Source organism: Thamnophis sirtalis, unplaced genomic scaffold, assembly GCF_051295495.1.
Source record: "Thamnophis sirtalis isolate CommonGarterSnake01/CBP01778 unplaced genomic scaffold, rThaSir2_p1.2 scaffold_1, whole genome shotgun sequence".
NCBI lineage: Eukaryota > Metazoa > Chordata > Lepidosauria > Squamata > Natricidae > Thamnophis > Thamnophis sirtalis.
Window position 1 is genome coordinate 111,554,217 of NW_028261381.1, and position 17,383 is coordinate 111,571,599.

The following is a 17,383-nucleotide window of genomic DNA, read 5'->3' on the forward strand; positions in this document are numbered from 1 at the left end:
ATTAATCTTGATGTCCTGGTTTTTACTATGATATTGTCATATCCATCCCATCCCATCCCATTCGGAGGAAGAATACTTCCACTTTATGAGAGAAAGATGCCCGCAGCTCATTTTCATCCCTTACTGGATAAGCAGTGGAAATAAAGAAGAAAATATCTTAAATATTAAATAAAATGGGACAACCAAAGAGAAGAGGGTGCAAAAATAAAAAGCATGGCCTTTTTTGAGGCAGCGCCTCATTAAGCAAACCAATCACATTATGTTGAATTTAGTACTAATGTTATCTTTATGACCCAATGGCTTTTCTGTGGTTTAACTTAGCTAATATTTTACTTGTCTACTAGCATTTTGGGACAGCATCTGACACCGCATGGTTTTTTTCTCATTTAACATTCTGCCCGTGTCTGTCTAATTTTTAACCAAAGATTTTTAAAGAGAGGATAAAAACAAACACAAATGTAACGTAAGGAAAAAAAGAGAAAAAGAAAGCAAGTGCAAGTTCAAAAGTGCAAGAAAAGAAAAAAGTTAAAGAAAAATAGAAAAGTGGCTTCTAATATTCTTCACAGCAGGTATATTTTAACCTCTGTTTAAAGTTACGTTATAATATTCTTTATTTCTAAAATCCATACCATCTAATCATCAAAACCATAATCACAAGTTCACAGTTTTTATACAAAAGACATCTAGATTAGAATCTTTCAACATTGGAGCAGACTTTGAGGAGGGAGGTGAACTATAGGAAGAGAAGCTATCAGTGGAAGACCTCAATTTTTTTAAAAGAATCTGGTCAGATTGATGACTTTGTGTGCTTCTGATAAATTTAAATGTTTTTTAAAATGACAAAGAATAATAATTTTCAATTATTACAATTACTCTCAAATTTCTGACTTTTAATGATTTTCCATTTAGAGTTCCTTGCTCTGTGCAAGCTTTACTGAATACAAGTAGTCCTCAACTTGCAACAGTTTATTTAGTGACTATTCAAAATTACAACATCACTGAAAAAAAGTGATTTATGACCATTTTTCACACTTACAACTATTGCAGGATCCCCATGGTCATTCAGATGCTTGACAACTGACTCATATTTATGACGGTTGCAGTGTCCAGGAGTCATTAAATTGCCTTTTGTGACCTTCTGACAAGCGAAATCAATGGGGAAAACAGATTCACTTAACAACCATGTTGTTAACTTAACAACTGCCGTGATTCACTTAACAAACGTGGCAAGAAAAGTCGTAAAATGGGGCAAAACTCACTTAACAAATGTCTTAACAACACAAATTTTGGGCTCAATTGTGGTCTTAAGCTGAGGACTACCTCTGCAGTGAATCAAAGGCCATCAACCTGGTTGACTGTCCAGTGACTTTTAGAAATTCTATCATCTCCCTCCCTTGTTTTCATGGCCATTCAGATATACTTTTTTTTTACCATTCTCCTGGATTCCTGGATTATTTTCCAGCTCCTCCCATGGCTGCCACACCAACTGCTCCTTGGCCACATCGGCGGCTGCCAGAGACCGATCTCGAAGCAGTGGGATTTCTGCTTGAAACCGAGACCCCACATTGATCCGCCTTGAACAATAAAAGAACATCAACAAAGTGATACACCAAAGCACAGCCTGCTTATCTGAAACAAAGGACAGTTTCATGGGTGACCGTGATGTGAAATAGATAATAATAATCTGTTCCCAGATCTACTTCAACCGTTTCTACTGCCTCAAAATAAAAGATTCTTCTTTTATGCTCTTAGCAAGCCAACATATGCTAATTAGGAGAAAGTTTAAAAATAGGAAAAAAAATTCAGAAGCTTTCAATAAAGAAAACAGCTGTAATCTGTTTACTTACATATAAGAACACCCAAATATGGCTAATTTCTTCACATATGCTTTTATCATTCTATACAACTGCTATGTGATAATTGCTAAATATGTTATTAAAATGCTACGTGATAATTATGGAAAAATGAAGGGAACAGTCCAAGACTGGGCTGCTTGTTAAATCTTCATATCAGACTTAATTTCAACTCTAGTGCCTGAAGTTTAAATCATTGCTAAACTGTTCCATTTATTTCATGGACCTGATATCACCATAACCTAATTCAGAGTAAAAGTCAGAGAGCAACCCCCTTGCTAGAACAAGAGGAATAAGCAACACATGCACATTTAAACAATTTCCTCAACAGATATAAAAAATGAATGTATGAGTGTGTTTGCTTATGCTATATAGATGTATATTCAAAATGCATTTGTAGCAGGATTGCAATCTGCCATCTACAAACCACTGTGGCTAAATGATATCACAACTGGGCATAATGCATGTTGAATCCCTAGGTTATTTTGAAGAAGTAGTGGATAAATCTTATTAGTCTGGAAACTGGCTTAGTTACAAATATTAACATTACCCTGGAATTATTCAGGGTGTGTTTCGCTTATTAAAGTGATTCTTTTAAGTCTTGAAAGGGTTTGGATTTCTTTTCCAAGACTCTAAGGAAGATCAGCTGTGGTGTTTAAGTACAGTTTCTATCTACAGATACTGTTGTTGGACCAGAAGTAAGGCTCCTAATCATAGGCTCCTGCAACAAACTGCAATTATGTCAAGATGACAACATGAACACACATCGCAACTTCAGATAGAAATAATGCACATTGTGGGGTTTGTATCATGACATCTTGTGTCACTCCCTATTCTCACCCTGTCATAGATGCCTATATTCCTAATAAAGCCTTCATTCATTCTACATTGTTGCTCAATCACTTATACATTTCTGTAGGAAATCAAAAGAGAAAAAATTCTGGGCTTAGTCTTTCCCTCTACTCAAAGCCCTTTGCATCAGGTCAAAGGTAAGACATTTTAACAGGTATATAATTATATGCTTAAGAACACTAAATATAATGTCTTTTTTAAAAGAAAATCTTCAAGGTAGCAATTCTTATCCACATATGTCTATGGAGATTCTCAGTCACCCAGGTCATGGTTGTCCCAAAGGTAATTTTCCAAAAGCAAGTGGACTTTGTTTTTCCCTTGAAGATGTTTCGCTACTCATTTAAGAAGCTTCTTCAGTTCTGGCTTCAGAACTGAAGAAGATTCTTGGATGAGAAGCAAAATGAAGTCCAGTTGCTTTTCGAAAAAGCACCTTTGGGACTTATGCACATATATTTGGAAGTGTCTCTACATTGAACCGGTGTTATGAACTAGCAGGAAGCAGTGATTTTTATTTTGCCTGCTTCTCCTTTCTGATGAATATTAATAGTTCCACAAATGAAGGTCTTTAGTAAAACCTGTCTCAAGATACAATAGTGAAGGAAAAACCATTTTTGGCCTAAGGATCAGATTGCCTTGGGTAGGAAGGTACAGTCTGGGAAGCAGTACACCAGGAAGAGTCATTCTTGCCATACAATCCTGGCCCCTTCATGCGCACACGTATACATAAATTTACATTATGAGTAGGAGTAAATGATTTTCCAGCTGATATATTGGAACTTTCCGCATCCTCAACATGGGCCACATTGCCTGAAACTATTGAAAGTTGCAATTAAGCAGCGTTCATCCTTCCTTCCCTCTTCACCTGAGCTGGTAAGACTACCCAAATAGAACATCTTCCTTCCTTCCTGGGCTAACAGAAGCTAAAGTGTTCAGGGATCAAGTTAGGGAAAAGACTTATCATATGACCAAGAAGACAACTCTGTCACTGAATAATGGTGCTCTATATTTTTCCAATCGAATACTTACGGTTCAATGCTGACAGGAGTGCACTCTCCCATTACTGAGAGGACAGGAGGGGTGGCTTCTGTACTGTCTACAAAAAAAATTATTTAATTAAATATATATTCCAATCTATCTAAAAGACTGATGATGATGCACTGTTATATATAAAACTGTCATCTCAATACATAAGACAAGATAGCAACTTAAAGACGTTATTTATTGAGGTCAAACTTTGATTATAGACTGTACATAATTACCATGGTATAAACAAATCTTCTCCAAACTGGCACCCTCCAGATTCATTGGCAATGCCCACAATTCCCAGGCAATTGTTCTGAGAATTGTTATGTAACTGGAGAATGTTATTATGAGACCCTAGCTCAGCAGAATCCAAGATACTTCAGCCTGAACAAACTTCCCAATTTATTAGTATTATCTACAACTGTCAGCTGTTATCAATTCCTGGAAATCCTCCCATCCCAACCCACCAAGAACATTGTCCAGAAACTTACTAGATCTCAGTAGGGTCCTGTGTGCAGCTTTTGGAGTTATTGGAGGTGGAACTGCACTGCCAGTAGCAGAAAGGAAAGCATGGAAATATAGTCCTGAGCCCTCTCGCACTGGGCTGAGAATGGGAGGGGGCGTATAAGGAGGTAGCTCAAAGTTCCTATCAGAAGGATGATCAGCTAGACGGACAGGTGAACGCAAGTGGCTCTGGTACGGTGTGATATTGGAATAGACTGGTGGAGCAATGAAGGTGCCGGCTTTGGGGGGTATGAAAAGAGGCTCTGGTCTTGGTCGTTGCTTTGGCTTCCGTGCAAAACCATCCACTTCTTTTGGAGCGGTGCCTTCGTGCTATGTAAAGGTATATAAAAAAAGAAATACACTTCGTCTCTCATAAAGGAAAATATTTTATGTCTCAAAACCTTCCCTGCATCTCTGAAACAATGAACTGTCCTCACGTTCCTCTGTGCAATTGATTAGGGACCGCAAAGGGAAAGGGAGAGGATTTTCTCTTTCCTCTGCCCTGCTTAGTTAAGGTGGGATAAAAATAAAATAAATGAAAATAAAATAATAAAAATAAGCCATTATGGACATGGACTATGAGGACTTTGTATGAAAGACCGTATTTCAGGCACAGGGAGATGTAAAACCAAGCAGCCAAAATATGCTGGCATTTTGTTTGTTGTTCCTATCAGAACTGGGGGGGGGGGGGGGAAGATGACTGGGTTTGTTGATGGGAAAGCTGACAGCCTGGGTTTGAAACCCGAGCTCTGTGAAATAGTAACCTTCCATTCTTGCTCCAGCTCCTGCCCACTTCAGCAGTCCAAAAACATGCAAATGCAAGTAGATAAATAGGTACCACTTTGGTGGGAAAGTAACAGCATTCTGTGTGCTTCGGCTTATAGTCATGCTGGCCACATGACCACGGAAGCGTATTTGGACAATGCTGGCTGCCTCGGCTAAGAATCAGAGAGGAACACTGCCCCCTAGAGTCCAGGCATGACTGGACAGGAGAAACCTTTTACCTAATCCACATATTATTTCAACGCAAACTGTCCAATACATACAGCTTTGGTCCTCAAAGAGAACAACCTTTAGTCCTTCCTTGTTTCCCTTTTTCCCCCTCAAGGAAAGAACTGGAGGAACAAATCGGTCACTGAGTCAACACATCTTTGAATATTAAATATTGCACAGCAATAAAAATCTATTGCAAGTTCTGAACCAGGTCAAAATAATTGTCTATAGCCTGAGACTCTCTGAGTAAGTTGCTAGTAGGTTTCATGTTCATGGAACTATAGAGCTAAAAAGAAGAATTTAGGCTAGTGAGCCCAACCTCTTCAAGTCCCATATGAAACCAAAGCAAACTGTCTATGGCAGCCAGATGTTCAGTTGCCACCTGTACACATTCAGTGAGGAGCAGCCCACCAACCTCTTTAGTCAATGGCTCCACTGTTAAAGCACTCATCCTGTTTTCTAAGACTAAGAGATAATTGCCTTGGGAAGGCTGACTGTTGACATAAAGGGAAATGTATACAGGAAGATTAACATCTCTAGCTCCCAAATCTACCTGAGCTGATGAGTCCATATTCAAATTACGATTGGACCTCCTCCGAGTGACAATCACAGAAGGCTTGCTGTCTGCAATCCCATGATCATTAACCAGGAACCGCTGCTGCTTCCCATCCTCGCCCCTTTCCCTGGTGATATCTTGAGCATCCAGCTTCTTCACTGGCACAGACACAGGAATAATGAGAGGCGCATGGCTGTTATCCTCCCGGACTCTCTTTGGGGCTGGGGAAGAGCTGGCAAATTCTACAACACTCCTTGGGGCAGCAGCTGTTGCCTCACTTTTGTTTTTTTCTTCTGACATTTCAGGTTCCTGAAATTAAAAAAAAAAAACATGTGCACATTAAGGTATTTGGTCTTTGAAAGTGACACACTGAAAACTGATATTGTCTCCTTCCAGTGAGTGAGGGAAGTAAATCGGCCTTCCTTTCAACAGATAACATCTCACACTGTACCAAGCCATGGTTTATTTTAAGCATGATTTGCTGAAAGAACAATTGTTCTTCACTTACAGTTAAGTAATAAACTGTGTCCTATAAACATATCAAGCTAAGTCAAAAACAAATTATATTGTGTCAATGCAGACAGGAGTAAGCGATGGGGACATTGGCCTTCAAACAACAGAACTAAGTGAAAAAGAAATGACTGTTCAGAAACATACAGAGTTAAACATTGCAAAGATAAAAAGTTGAATACAACCATTCATAATATAAAAATCACACACTCAATCCTCAATCCTTTTTTTTCAGCCCAAGAGGTCTTACCACTTATACTATTTCTTGTTTATATACCATGGCTTGATAACTTTTTTTAAACAGCTTACAAAAATTACCAACTAAAATCGCAAACAAACAATACCAGCATATCTAACTGCAGAAGAGCCAAATCAATTTCCAATTAATTCATATTTTGTTTTGTTTTGCACTTCTGTAGTAGAAAGAAGTATGGGGATGCGGTGGCTCAGGGACTAAGACGCTATGCTTGTTGATCAGAAAAGTCAGCAGTTCGGCAGTTCGAATCCCTAGCGCCCCGTAACTTGTCCCAGCTTCTGCCAATCTAGCAGTTCGAAAGCATGTAAAAATGCAAGTAGCTTAGTCATGCTGGCCACATGACCACGGAGATGTCTTCAGACAGCGCTGGCTCTTTGGCTTTGAAACAGAGATGAGCACCGACCCCTAGAGTCGGGAACGACTAGCACATATGTGCAAGGGGAACCTTTACCTTTACCTTAATAGTAAGAAGGCTATTTGAATCCTGTAAATAAAAAAATAAAATTCATTGGTGAGAGAGAGCTTTTTCATGAAGAGGGGAAACCTGGATGGACTTCCCCAAATGATCTACATTCCTATTTTCCCCTTGTGAAATATTTCTCCTAGGACTGCTGGCAGTAGATGGCACTCTGGAAGGCATAAAAAAGCTTGGGTGTGCATTTAGACTCTCCTTCCCTAGATGTTCTCCAGATGTCTTTATCAGACTCACTGAGTATTCTGGGAATATTCTTTTAGATTGTATCATTTTAGTGGAGAGTGGCACAGGCAAATGTCAATAGTACATAATGAGTAATATCTGGTGCTTTTCAAATGAAAATTAATGCATAAGCGCCCCTTTGTGAATAATGAAAAACATCCAACATCAGGATGACCCAAGCTTTGATCTGGCTCGAACTACATTATAAATAACTTTCAACGCTTCTTTCAGCTTCTAAAATTTTGCACCCTTCCACACAACATGCCTAAAATAAAAATGCTTTCTCCTTCAGCATCTAGTTTGAAATTACCTTAAAGCTGGGCTTAATTTGTCAAGCAAAGTAATCCATTTTACAAGTATGCACCCAAGCAACTGCAAGCCTCAAGCTTATGCAGCACTTTATCCTTTTATTTGCCCAACAAAAGGTGATGGCCAGAAACTTCCAACAACATTTGTTAAGTGAATCTAGCCAATGCTGGTGTGCAGGAGAGCTGTTACTCTGAAATTACTCTTCTAGGAAAGAAATAATTTCACCATGGAAACAAAAATCATATTGTTTTATGCATAAGTGGGTGAACATGTAGAAATGTTTGGAACGCTATATTGGAATTATTTATAAGCAATGCAATACAGACCAAAGAGTAGGATATACTATTATGCAATGCACCAGTGTTACACACAATGGAATATCCAGGTCTTCCTCTTATCGCATCCAAACACCCCATGAAATCTATGTCTATGACATCTTTCCCAATTTGTTGTATTGCAGCAATTCTGAAATAAGACTCTCATAATTTCCTACTAGCACAGCCAAGATTTTTGGAGACTGACTAATACAGTATAAGCAATCAGCCCCCAAAACAGCATCACAGGTAAGTTATATATTATACACAGCCTGAGTTGTGTGCATTTTTCTTTTTTTATTAGGAATATATTATCCTATGTGCTTGGAGATCATGCTAGAGACAAGATGAAACATAACCATAAATATGGCAGCTATCTGAAAGTTTGTGTTCTATTAAAGAAAATGCATAACAAATCTTCGAGCAGTAGGGAAGAGAAATTCAATTATCATGGTTCCAAAGACCTGCTCTTTAAATCAAAGTATTGAAACCATTCGAGTTACTAGTGTATTGTTAAAGAAAAGGGGTCTTACCCATGTTTCCCTGAAAATAAGACAGGATCTTATTTTCTTTTGACCCCTGAAACAAGCACTTGGCCTTATTTTCGGGGAGATCTTATTATTTTTGAGGTGCAGGTGGTGATGAGCGTGGTCACCTCATAGTTGCTGCTGTGCTGCAAAGGGCTTATTTTCAGGGGAGGGGTTATTTTAGTGCATGCGCTCAAAAGCCTGCTTGGGTTTATTATTAGGGGAGGTCTTATTTTCAGGGAAACAGCGTACTTCTGAAATCAATGGAATATTGGCATGTGGTACTCTGTTTTGGCAGTTCGTTATCCTTTGCAAAACTATTTAAACTTTAAAAAATGAGTGCACAAAAAAGGGAGATTTAGAAGCCTTTCTAATTTCAACTAAAATGAAAAACATGTTAGCTCGTATTCCTGAGAAATCCAACTAAAAATTTTCTCCAAATTGTTTGGGACTTGTTCCCCAATTTTAATTTTAATTTTAAAAAATGGGAGCAAGGTAGACACAAAAAAAAAGTCAGAAAGAAAATAATTGTTTTTAAAAAGAAGTTTTGTGACTATCTCAATATGGCGAAAGATTGTGTAACGTTTCAATGTTTTATCAAACAATTTGTTTAAAATACACAAAAAGAAATGGAATAGGGAATGTAATTAGTTCTCTGGCTGCAACTAAACAGGGAGCCCAAGATTTCAAAGTATGAGATTGTTTGGGGGTGGGGGCTTTGAGGAAGCTGGACTGGTCCCTGCAGTTTTCTTGGCAAGATTTTTCAGAAATAGTTTGCCACGGCCCAGTTCCTGGGACGGAGAAACAGTAAGTGGCCCAAGCTCATCCATTTGGCTTTGTGCCTAAGGTAGAATAGAATTTACTGTCGCATTTCTAGCCTGGTACATAATCACTGTGCCAAACTGGCTCTCATAGGGGAGAATATAAATAGGTGTCATGTGTTTTTATTATCATAAAACGTTAAGACCCACAAGGTTGGGAGATTGTCGATTGTATAATGGCAATTTACAGTGGCTCTACTTGACCACCTGGCACTTGAGCGCCTCTTGAGGAACGCTAACCTTTCCTCCCGTGTCATAGCAACCATCGAGGTCTCCAGGCGACCGTCTACCACACGAATCTACAATTTGACGTGGTCAACATTCACCAAATGGTGTTCCCCTCTGGGTATCTGCCCAACTGAGGCATTGGTTGCGCAGGCCCTAAACTTCTTGCAGAAAGGTCTGGATGGGGGTCTCTCCCATAATACTCTGAGACGTCAGGTGGCTGCTCTGTTATCGGTCCTCGCCGGAGATGAACTTCCCCCCCTTTCCCATCTTCCTTTGATAAAGAGGTTCCTAAAGGATGCAGCCAACCTTAGGGCCCCTCCAATCCATAGGTTTCCCACATGGGACCTGTCCCCTGGTTTTGCGGGCTCTAACTGGGGATCCCTTTGAACCGTTACGGACGATCCACCTCCATTTCTTATCTCTCAAGGTAGCTTTCCTAGCTGCGGTGACTTTTGCTTGTCGCATTTCTGAGTTGGGGGCCCTCTCGTCCAAGGACAATCTATGTCAGTTTCACTATGATAGAGTGGTCCTGCGCCTGGACCCTACTTTCGTCCCAAAGGTCAATTCCCCTTTCCATCGGGCCCAAGAAGTCATCCTTCCCAACTTCTGTCCTGCTCCTTCCCATGAGAGGGAACGCTTTTGGCATCGTTTGGATGTCCGCCGTGCTCTGCGCATTTATCTCCGGCGTACGGCAACCTTTCGCAAGACTGAGGTCCTCTTCATTTCTTTTCAGCCCGGTTTTCTGATAGCTAGGGTTTCATCTGCCACTATTGACAGGTGGTTACGCCAATCAATCTCCACTGCCTATGAGTGCTCAGGCCAGTCTCCTCCTGTGGGAATCACAGCCCACTCCACGCGGAGTGCCGCTACTACTGCAGCGTGGACTACTAGGGCCCCGTTCAAGGACATTTGTTGGGCAGCCACCTGATCGTCACCAACTCCCTTTATACAACATTACCAAATAGATTCCTTCGCATCTGCTGACGCCTCCTTTGGGTGCAGAGTTCTTCAGCAGGTAGCAACAGCCCCTCCCCCTGGGTCTTAGTCCCTCCCTGGGACTGAGCTTGGGTATGTCCCAGCAGCGACCACTCCCTCAATTCTACTGGTAAAAGAATATTGGTCCTTACCTGAATGTTCGTTTTAAGTAGAATTGAGGGAGGGGTCACATACCTTCCGAGTAAGACTTAGTCAACTAGTCAGGTGGAGGGTCGGGTGGTCTGTTTATTTGCAGATTCGTACTGTGACTTCAAGGAAACCGGGAGCCAACAGGGAATGACGAAGCATAAAAGAAATTTCCCTCAGTCTCTGGATCAATCAGGCTTTGGTGATATCCCAGCAGTGACCCCTCACTCAATTCTACTTAAAACGAACATTCAGGTAAGGACCAACATTCTCTTTCTATTGTTGGCCAACTTATTGTTGGGAACAAGCAGGCAACTGGACTTCTTGGCTTAAATGGCCCTTTCTTACTTAATGATTCTCGGCCTCCAAGTCCCTTATTCGTCTGTGGACTAATATGCAAAGATTCTTAGCATGGCAGAAATTATGGACCACTGAAGTCAATTAGACTGATAAGTGCTTAGTCTAAATCCATTAGCTGGATTGTAGATTTTCATTTCTACTCTCCAATTTGCTTTCCTTCTATTTATACATATAAATGGTGTAACTGATTTGAGAAAGAGAACAGAAAGATGCTCCTCTCAGGCAGCAATTCTTGAGTTGACTGTCCATTTGTATTCCGCAGAATACAAATTCGCAGAAAGGGATAGACCAGTGTTTTTCAAACTTGGTACTTTGAAGATGTGTGGCCTTCAATCTCTCAGAATTCCGAGAGTTGAAAAGTCTACACATCTTAACAATGCCAAGTGCATGAAAACCACTGAAATACACCAACTATCCTTGTCAATTTGAGTATTGCATGCATGTGTTTCTCTTCTCCTTCGGTATGTGAGGAAAACAAAAAACAAACCTCTGAAAATGAGATAAAAGTTTGTGAAGACACATCTCTGAAGAAAACAAATAAAGTGGCTGCCAGCTACTTCCAACCCTTCAGGAAATGAAGAAGAGTAACAGTCACAGAACAAGTCAAGAGATATCACTTACCCTGATATTCTGAAGAGAAGCCAACTCGACAGCTTTCTGAGCCAGGGTTAAGAGGTTGGCCTCTTGAGAAATACGCCGTCTCCTCCGGGTACTCTGGATGACTCCTCCTCTAACTGCACCAAAGTCGTTTGTTCTCGGACCAATGCCATCAGTGGCAGCCACCTGCTTTCCTGCTTCTTGGGCATTCTCATACATGCCCATCATCTCCATGTCAGGCTGGCTCGGTTGACTCCCCGATGGCATATCTCCACGCTCTTGTTCTGCCCTAGTTAGTTGCGAATAACTTTCTTTGTGACTGAACATTTCAGACTGAGGTTGGAACTGGACTTCCGGGTGTTGCTGTGATGGCCAGGGGTGGGTTGGCACAATGTTCCCAGGGTAGTCCTCAACTGCCTTAGAGACCAGCGTTTCTTCTCCAGAAGGTACTGGTGGGACACCTTCCTTGGAGAGCCTGCGTGATCTCCTTGGGAGATTGATTTGTGCCTGCGGTAGAACCGCCTGGGGGTTCTGCTCTGTCAGAGCCTTCAGCAACTCCTGATTCCTCTCAGAAACTGGGTGGAACTGATGGGAAACCATATGATGTTGAACAGGCTGAGGAGGTGCTCCCAGATGTGTCTGTGGCACAGAAGCCGATGGCTGAAGGCCAAAAGTTTGCACTCCCGCCTGCTGTTGGTGGTGGTGATGGTGCTGCTGCTGTTGGGAATAATAGTTTTCAAACAGCTGCAATTGTGGAAGAGCTTGCTGTTTCTGCTGGGCAGTGAAAGCCTGGCTGGAAGATGTGGGAGCCTGTTGAAGAACATGCAATAACTCAGGAAGACCCTGCTTCTGGCCCTGCTGTCCAAAAGCCAGCTGAAAAGGTTGCAGAGAGAGGCTTTGATTTTGTTGCTGCTGCTGCTGCTGTTGCTGCTGCTGCATTTGCTGGAAAGAGGTAATCTGGGCTTGCTGCCTGGCCAACGCTTGCTGTTCCAACTGGGCCTTTTGAGATAGCATCTGCTGGACAGCATCTCCATACAAGTTCAGCTGTGATACCACTCCCCCTTTCTCCCTGTTTCTTTTCAGGGCATCTGGGTGGCCATAGTAATCTGTAATGCTGGCATTAGGATGTCCTCCTTTCTGGTTGCCACCATAAACTATGCCATGGTTCCACCCACCGGGCTGAGGCTGCCAATTTGCCTCACTTCGCTCAGGCAGCCGGTTTCCCATTAGGGAATTCTGCCACTTGGCAGCAGCCACTTGGTGGGGTGTCAACCTCCCCTCCCCTCTGTCCTGATACATTGAATTCAGCAACGCAGCATTGCTGGGAATGCTGCTGAAAACCCCAGCCTTGGTCAGCTCCATGGCCTGGGTGGGAGGCACATTCCCTCCGTGGCCGTAATACTGTCCTTCTTTTAGCTGCTGCTGCTGCTGTTGCTGCTGCTGGTGAGCTTCCTTCAGGAGGGCATCTTGCTCATTAAAAAATGCAACCCGCTTTCCAGCTCTTTTGTTTGAAGACTTTGGCTGAGCCTGAAGACTCATGATTCGGTGCCTCTTAAAGTCAGATCAGCAACCAACCCATCGCAAACGCAAGAGCAGAACGGGAGGTAGAACGTAGGAAGCCAGCAGAAGGCTCTCCTCTTGCATCAGCTAATCCATGCGGAGTTGGAAGGGGTGGTGGGTCCCAATTTATAAGTTTTAAAGGATGCCAAGGTCCAACGGTTTCACTCCCTGAAACAGAAATAAGCACTGTTAATAGCCAAAATAGCAAGAGAGATCCGATGTATTCAGCTTTCTTAACTTAGGCAACTGCTTTAAGAGTAAGATACACACAGTCCTTGACTTACAACAGTTCGTTTAGTGACTGTTCAAAATGACAATGGCACTGGAAAAAGGGACTTATGAGCTTTCTCACACTCATGACTATTGCAGCATCCCCATGATCCCCACGCAATCAAAATTCAGATGCTGGGTGGCAACTGACTCATGTTTATGACGGTTGCAACGCCCCAGGATCATGTGATCCCCTTTTGCAATTTTCTGACAAAGCAAAATCAGTGGGGGAGCCAGATTCACTTAGCAACCATGTTACTAACTTAACAACTGCAATGATTCACTTAACAACTGTGGCACGAAAAATCATAAAATGGGACAAAACTCATATACCAAATGTCTCACTTATCAACATAAATTTTAGGTGCAATTGTGGTCATAAGTCAAGGACTACCTATATATCCAAAATCCTTACATTTTTTTCTGGATCCTTCTATTTAAAGCAGACCAAAATACAGGTAGTCCTGGTTTAGCAACTCAACGTGGTTATTAACTGTAGATGTCCCTAAATAAAATTGTGACTATCTTTAAGGTTTTACTTCAGATTTCTTTTGTTTTACAAACCTGCAGATGCCATATATGCCATGACTAGTTGAAGCATTACTTTTTCATCACTGCAACTGCAAACAGTCACTGTAACAAGGCAGTTGCTAAATGAGGACCACCTGTACTGCCTTCAAAGAGGGTAAAACTGGATTTGTTTACTACACTAAGGCATGAGATGTTTTAAATCATGGCTTCTTAAAGTTTAGAGCACTTGAACAGAATTCAACTGTGGCCTTATGTCCCACTTGTCAACTTCAGGCTGGTGACTTCGGCTTCATGCTTGTGCGAGCAAAGCGTGATCGGAGCTCCCGCTTTGCTCGCACAAGCACGAAGCCAAAGGCACCAGCCTGAAGATGGCGAGTGGGACGTCGTCGAAACATCACCAAGATACTCTCAATCTTACATGGGAAAAGACCCAAACACGCCAAGACTGCATACCTGTACCCATGAGAATCTATGAATACATATACATATACATACATGTTCTGATCCCCCTCGTCTCACACCACCACACACTCCGAGCCAAAGATAAGTTACAGCATTTAATTAACAGACAGACAGGTCCTTGGCAGCAAACTGGCACAGACAAGCTTGGGCAGCAATCCAGCACAGATAAGGCTTGGCAGCAATCCAGCCTGCCAAGCTCACAAAAATGTTCTCTAACATTCATTCCTGTGTTGACTTCTGCAAGAGGGGCGTGTGCACAAGCAGTCTTTTTATAGTCTGGAGAGGAGCCTAATGAACACCAGCTGAGTGCAATTACCTCCTGTAACTGCGCAACTGTTCCTTACACCCATTAGCTCTTCGATGCCGGGCATCCAGGAACAACTCACTGCTGGCAGCTCACTCTCCCTTGTCTCCTCCCCACTGGTCCAAGGCTCAGGCGCCTCCTGGTGGCCAACCCGCCTCTCTGCGCCCTGCTCGGAGTCGGAACCCTGTCCAGGGTCCTCCACATCCTCCAGAGCTGACTCATAAGGCCCCTCGCTGTCAGAGTCTGGTGGCAGCTCCAACGGCTCCTGCTGGGCCACAACACATACACTATATTGCCAAACATGTTCGTGTGTGTATGTATGTATGTATCTGAACCTAAAGCACTAACCCAAGGCAGGCAAATCACAAGCTTCATGCAATTCCCAGATTCATTTCTACAACTTTAGAATCCTTAAGATTGCACAGTTCAGTGACAAATCACAGATAACAGATAGTATTTTTCACCAGATCTCTTTTTATCAGAAAAGCAACAAAATTAGGCATCTTAAATCCACAGACAGACTTAGCATACGGAAGCAAACAACCTATAGTCAAATTTAATCACTTAATCACTTTGTTGGTTTGTCTGTTTATGAACAGACTGTTTTTCTACATCATCTGATTCCCAGTGCCCTTGAAGCAGTTCACAAGGGAAAATACAGAAAATTAACAATGCATAATAAAAAATATAATTTAAAAAGGGGCGAAAAGGTGAAAAAACTGGGCAACAATTAAAATCTATGCATACTACACAGAAGAAGTTTCACCACACTAGTCAAGCCTTCAAGGCCCTTTGAAATCCCACCATGTGGTAGCTATCCAGCTGTCAGAGAGAACCTCATTCTAGAGAGCAGGTACTGGGAGGAACAGAAAAAAGCATGCTTCTAGGGTCCAAATAGATAAAATTGTTTAATCAAAGGAACCTGGAATGTACCAACCATTAAACTAAATCAGTTGGGTAGATTCAATGGGGAATAGACAATATACAGTAATGTAGTATACTAATAGACTATTCCAAGTTTCCTCTTACAAAGCCCTGGCCTAGCTGATTACAGTATTAGTTCTACAAACCCAAATATTAAGATTCTTCAAAACTTTTTAATCTGTTGCATGATCCACAATGCTAAAAGACAACTTAGATCAGTGGTGGCTAACCTTTTTGTCTTTGTAGGCCAAAAATGTGCACACGTGACAGCACACACCCACGTGTCCACACCCATAATGCACGTGCTCCACCCCGTCTCTGCAAGGACAAAAAATATACCCATAGGGCCAGCGATGTGACCGGGTTCGACACCCCTTCAATAGATGTTTCCAGCTCTATATATTCTCTAGTGTAGTGGTTCTCAACCTGTGGGTCGGGACTTCTTTGGGGGTCGAACGACCCTTTCACAGGGGTCACCTAAGACCATCGGAAAACACATATTTTTGATGGTCTTAGGAACCAAGACGCCAATTTTATGGTTGGGGGTCACCACAACATGAGGAATTGTATTGAAGGGTCGCGGCATTGGGAAAGTTGAGAACCACTGCTCTAGTGTCTTTCCAGTGTAAGCAGTTTACATTTTCTCAGAAGTATGATACTTTTCAAGTTTAGAGTTTATCAATACCAAGCAAGAATAATACAACTATCAATGAAGCCCCGGTCTAGACACCTTCATAGAGGGGCCCCATGTGTAAAAAGCAGGAAAGATCAACACTGAATAAGTTGATCTTCAACTCAACTATTGAGCTAAAGGCATAAGGGGAAGTCCACTTAATTTTTCCCAACTTCATAATGTAAAGAGTGCCAATGGGTTCTTTCCTCCTTCTAAATTGTTGCCACTCCCAGATAATCACCAACACTTAGCTAAATGCTGCACACATATTAAGGTTAATTAAACGTAATACCAATCGTAATAAGAATGACTTGATAAGACAACTTGGATCTGGCCTCTTTTCAAGGTGCACAAGACCACACAAGGAAACTGATTGTAATGCAACTGTCTCTTAGCTTCTATACAAACTAAGGCTGTCTACAAGCTTTCCCTTTACAAAGGCAAATAACCACAACAAAATAAAGAATGGATGAATTGTGTGAAGAGAAACAGAAGGAATTTGAAAAGCCTACTTTAACATAATCTTTGGGGTCATCTTGGACCGCAATGCTGACTCTGCTTACCTCCAGCATTGATAAACACGTAAATCAATGCTACTAAAATAAATAGTCTAATACATCTGGAAGAATTAGAGATGAAGAAAAATTAGAGAACACAACTGAAAAAATGCAACTACAGGTAGTCCTCGACATACAATAATTCATTTAGTGACCGTTCAAATTTACAGCGGCACTGAAAATGACCAAATGACATGACCATTTTTTACACTTACAACTGTTGCAGCATCCCCATAGTCATGTGATCAAAATTCAAATGTTTGGCAATTGACTCATAAGTTATGAAAGTTGCTGTTCATGTGATTCCCCTTTTGTGACCTATTGACAAGCAAAATATATTATGAAGAAGCCAGATTCACTTAACACTTGTGTTACTAGCTTAACAACTGCAGCGATTCACTTAACAACTGTAGCAAGAGAAATCGTAAAATGGAGCAAAATTTACTTAGCAACGTCTCATTTTGCAATGTAAATTTTGGGCTCAATTGTGGAGGAATTCGAGGAATACTTGTACAATGCATATTAAAGTATATGCTGTTGTCTATACAGAATATTGGGCTTGCATAATAGATTCCGCATT

At 41.5% G+C, this 17,383-nt stretch overlaps 1 protein-coding gene across 2 annotated transcripts in view; it reads right to left on the bottom strand.

Moving 5' to 3' along the window:
* Positions 1–17,383, bottom strand: part of MIDEAS (mitotic deacetylase associated SANT domain protein) — an 80,092-nt gene that overhangs the window by 16,860 nt on the left and 45,849 nt on the right. For both annotated transcript variants that reach the window (XM_087722049.1, XM_087722052.1), the window contains exons 2-6: positions 11,547–13,250; positions 5,779–6,090; positions 4,220–4,562; positions 3,732–3,798; positions 1,432–1,574 (exon numbers count right to left, since the gene is read on the bottom strand). In XM_087722049.1, coding sequence (XP_087578175.1) covers positions 1,432–1,574; positions 3,732–3,798; positions 4,220–4,562; positions 5,779–6,090; positions 11,547–13,061 — 2,380 coding nt within the window. In that variant the 5' untranslated portion in view covers positions 13,062–13,250. The remainder of the gene's footprint in view (positions 1–1,431; positions 1,575–3,731; positions 3,799–4,219; positions 4,563–5,778; positions 6,091–11,546; positions 13,251–17,383) is intronic.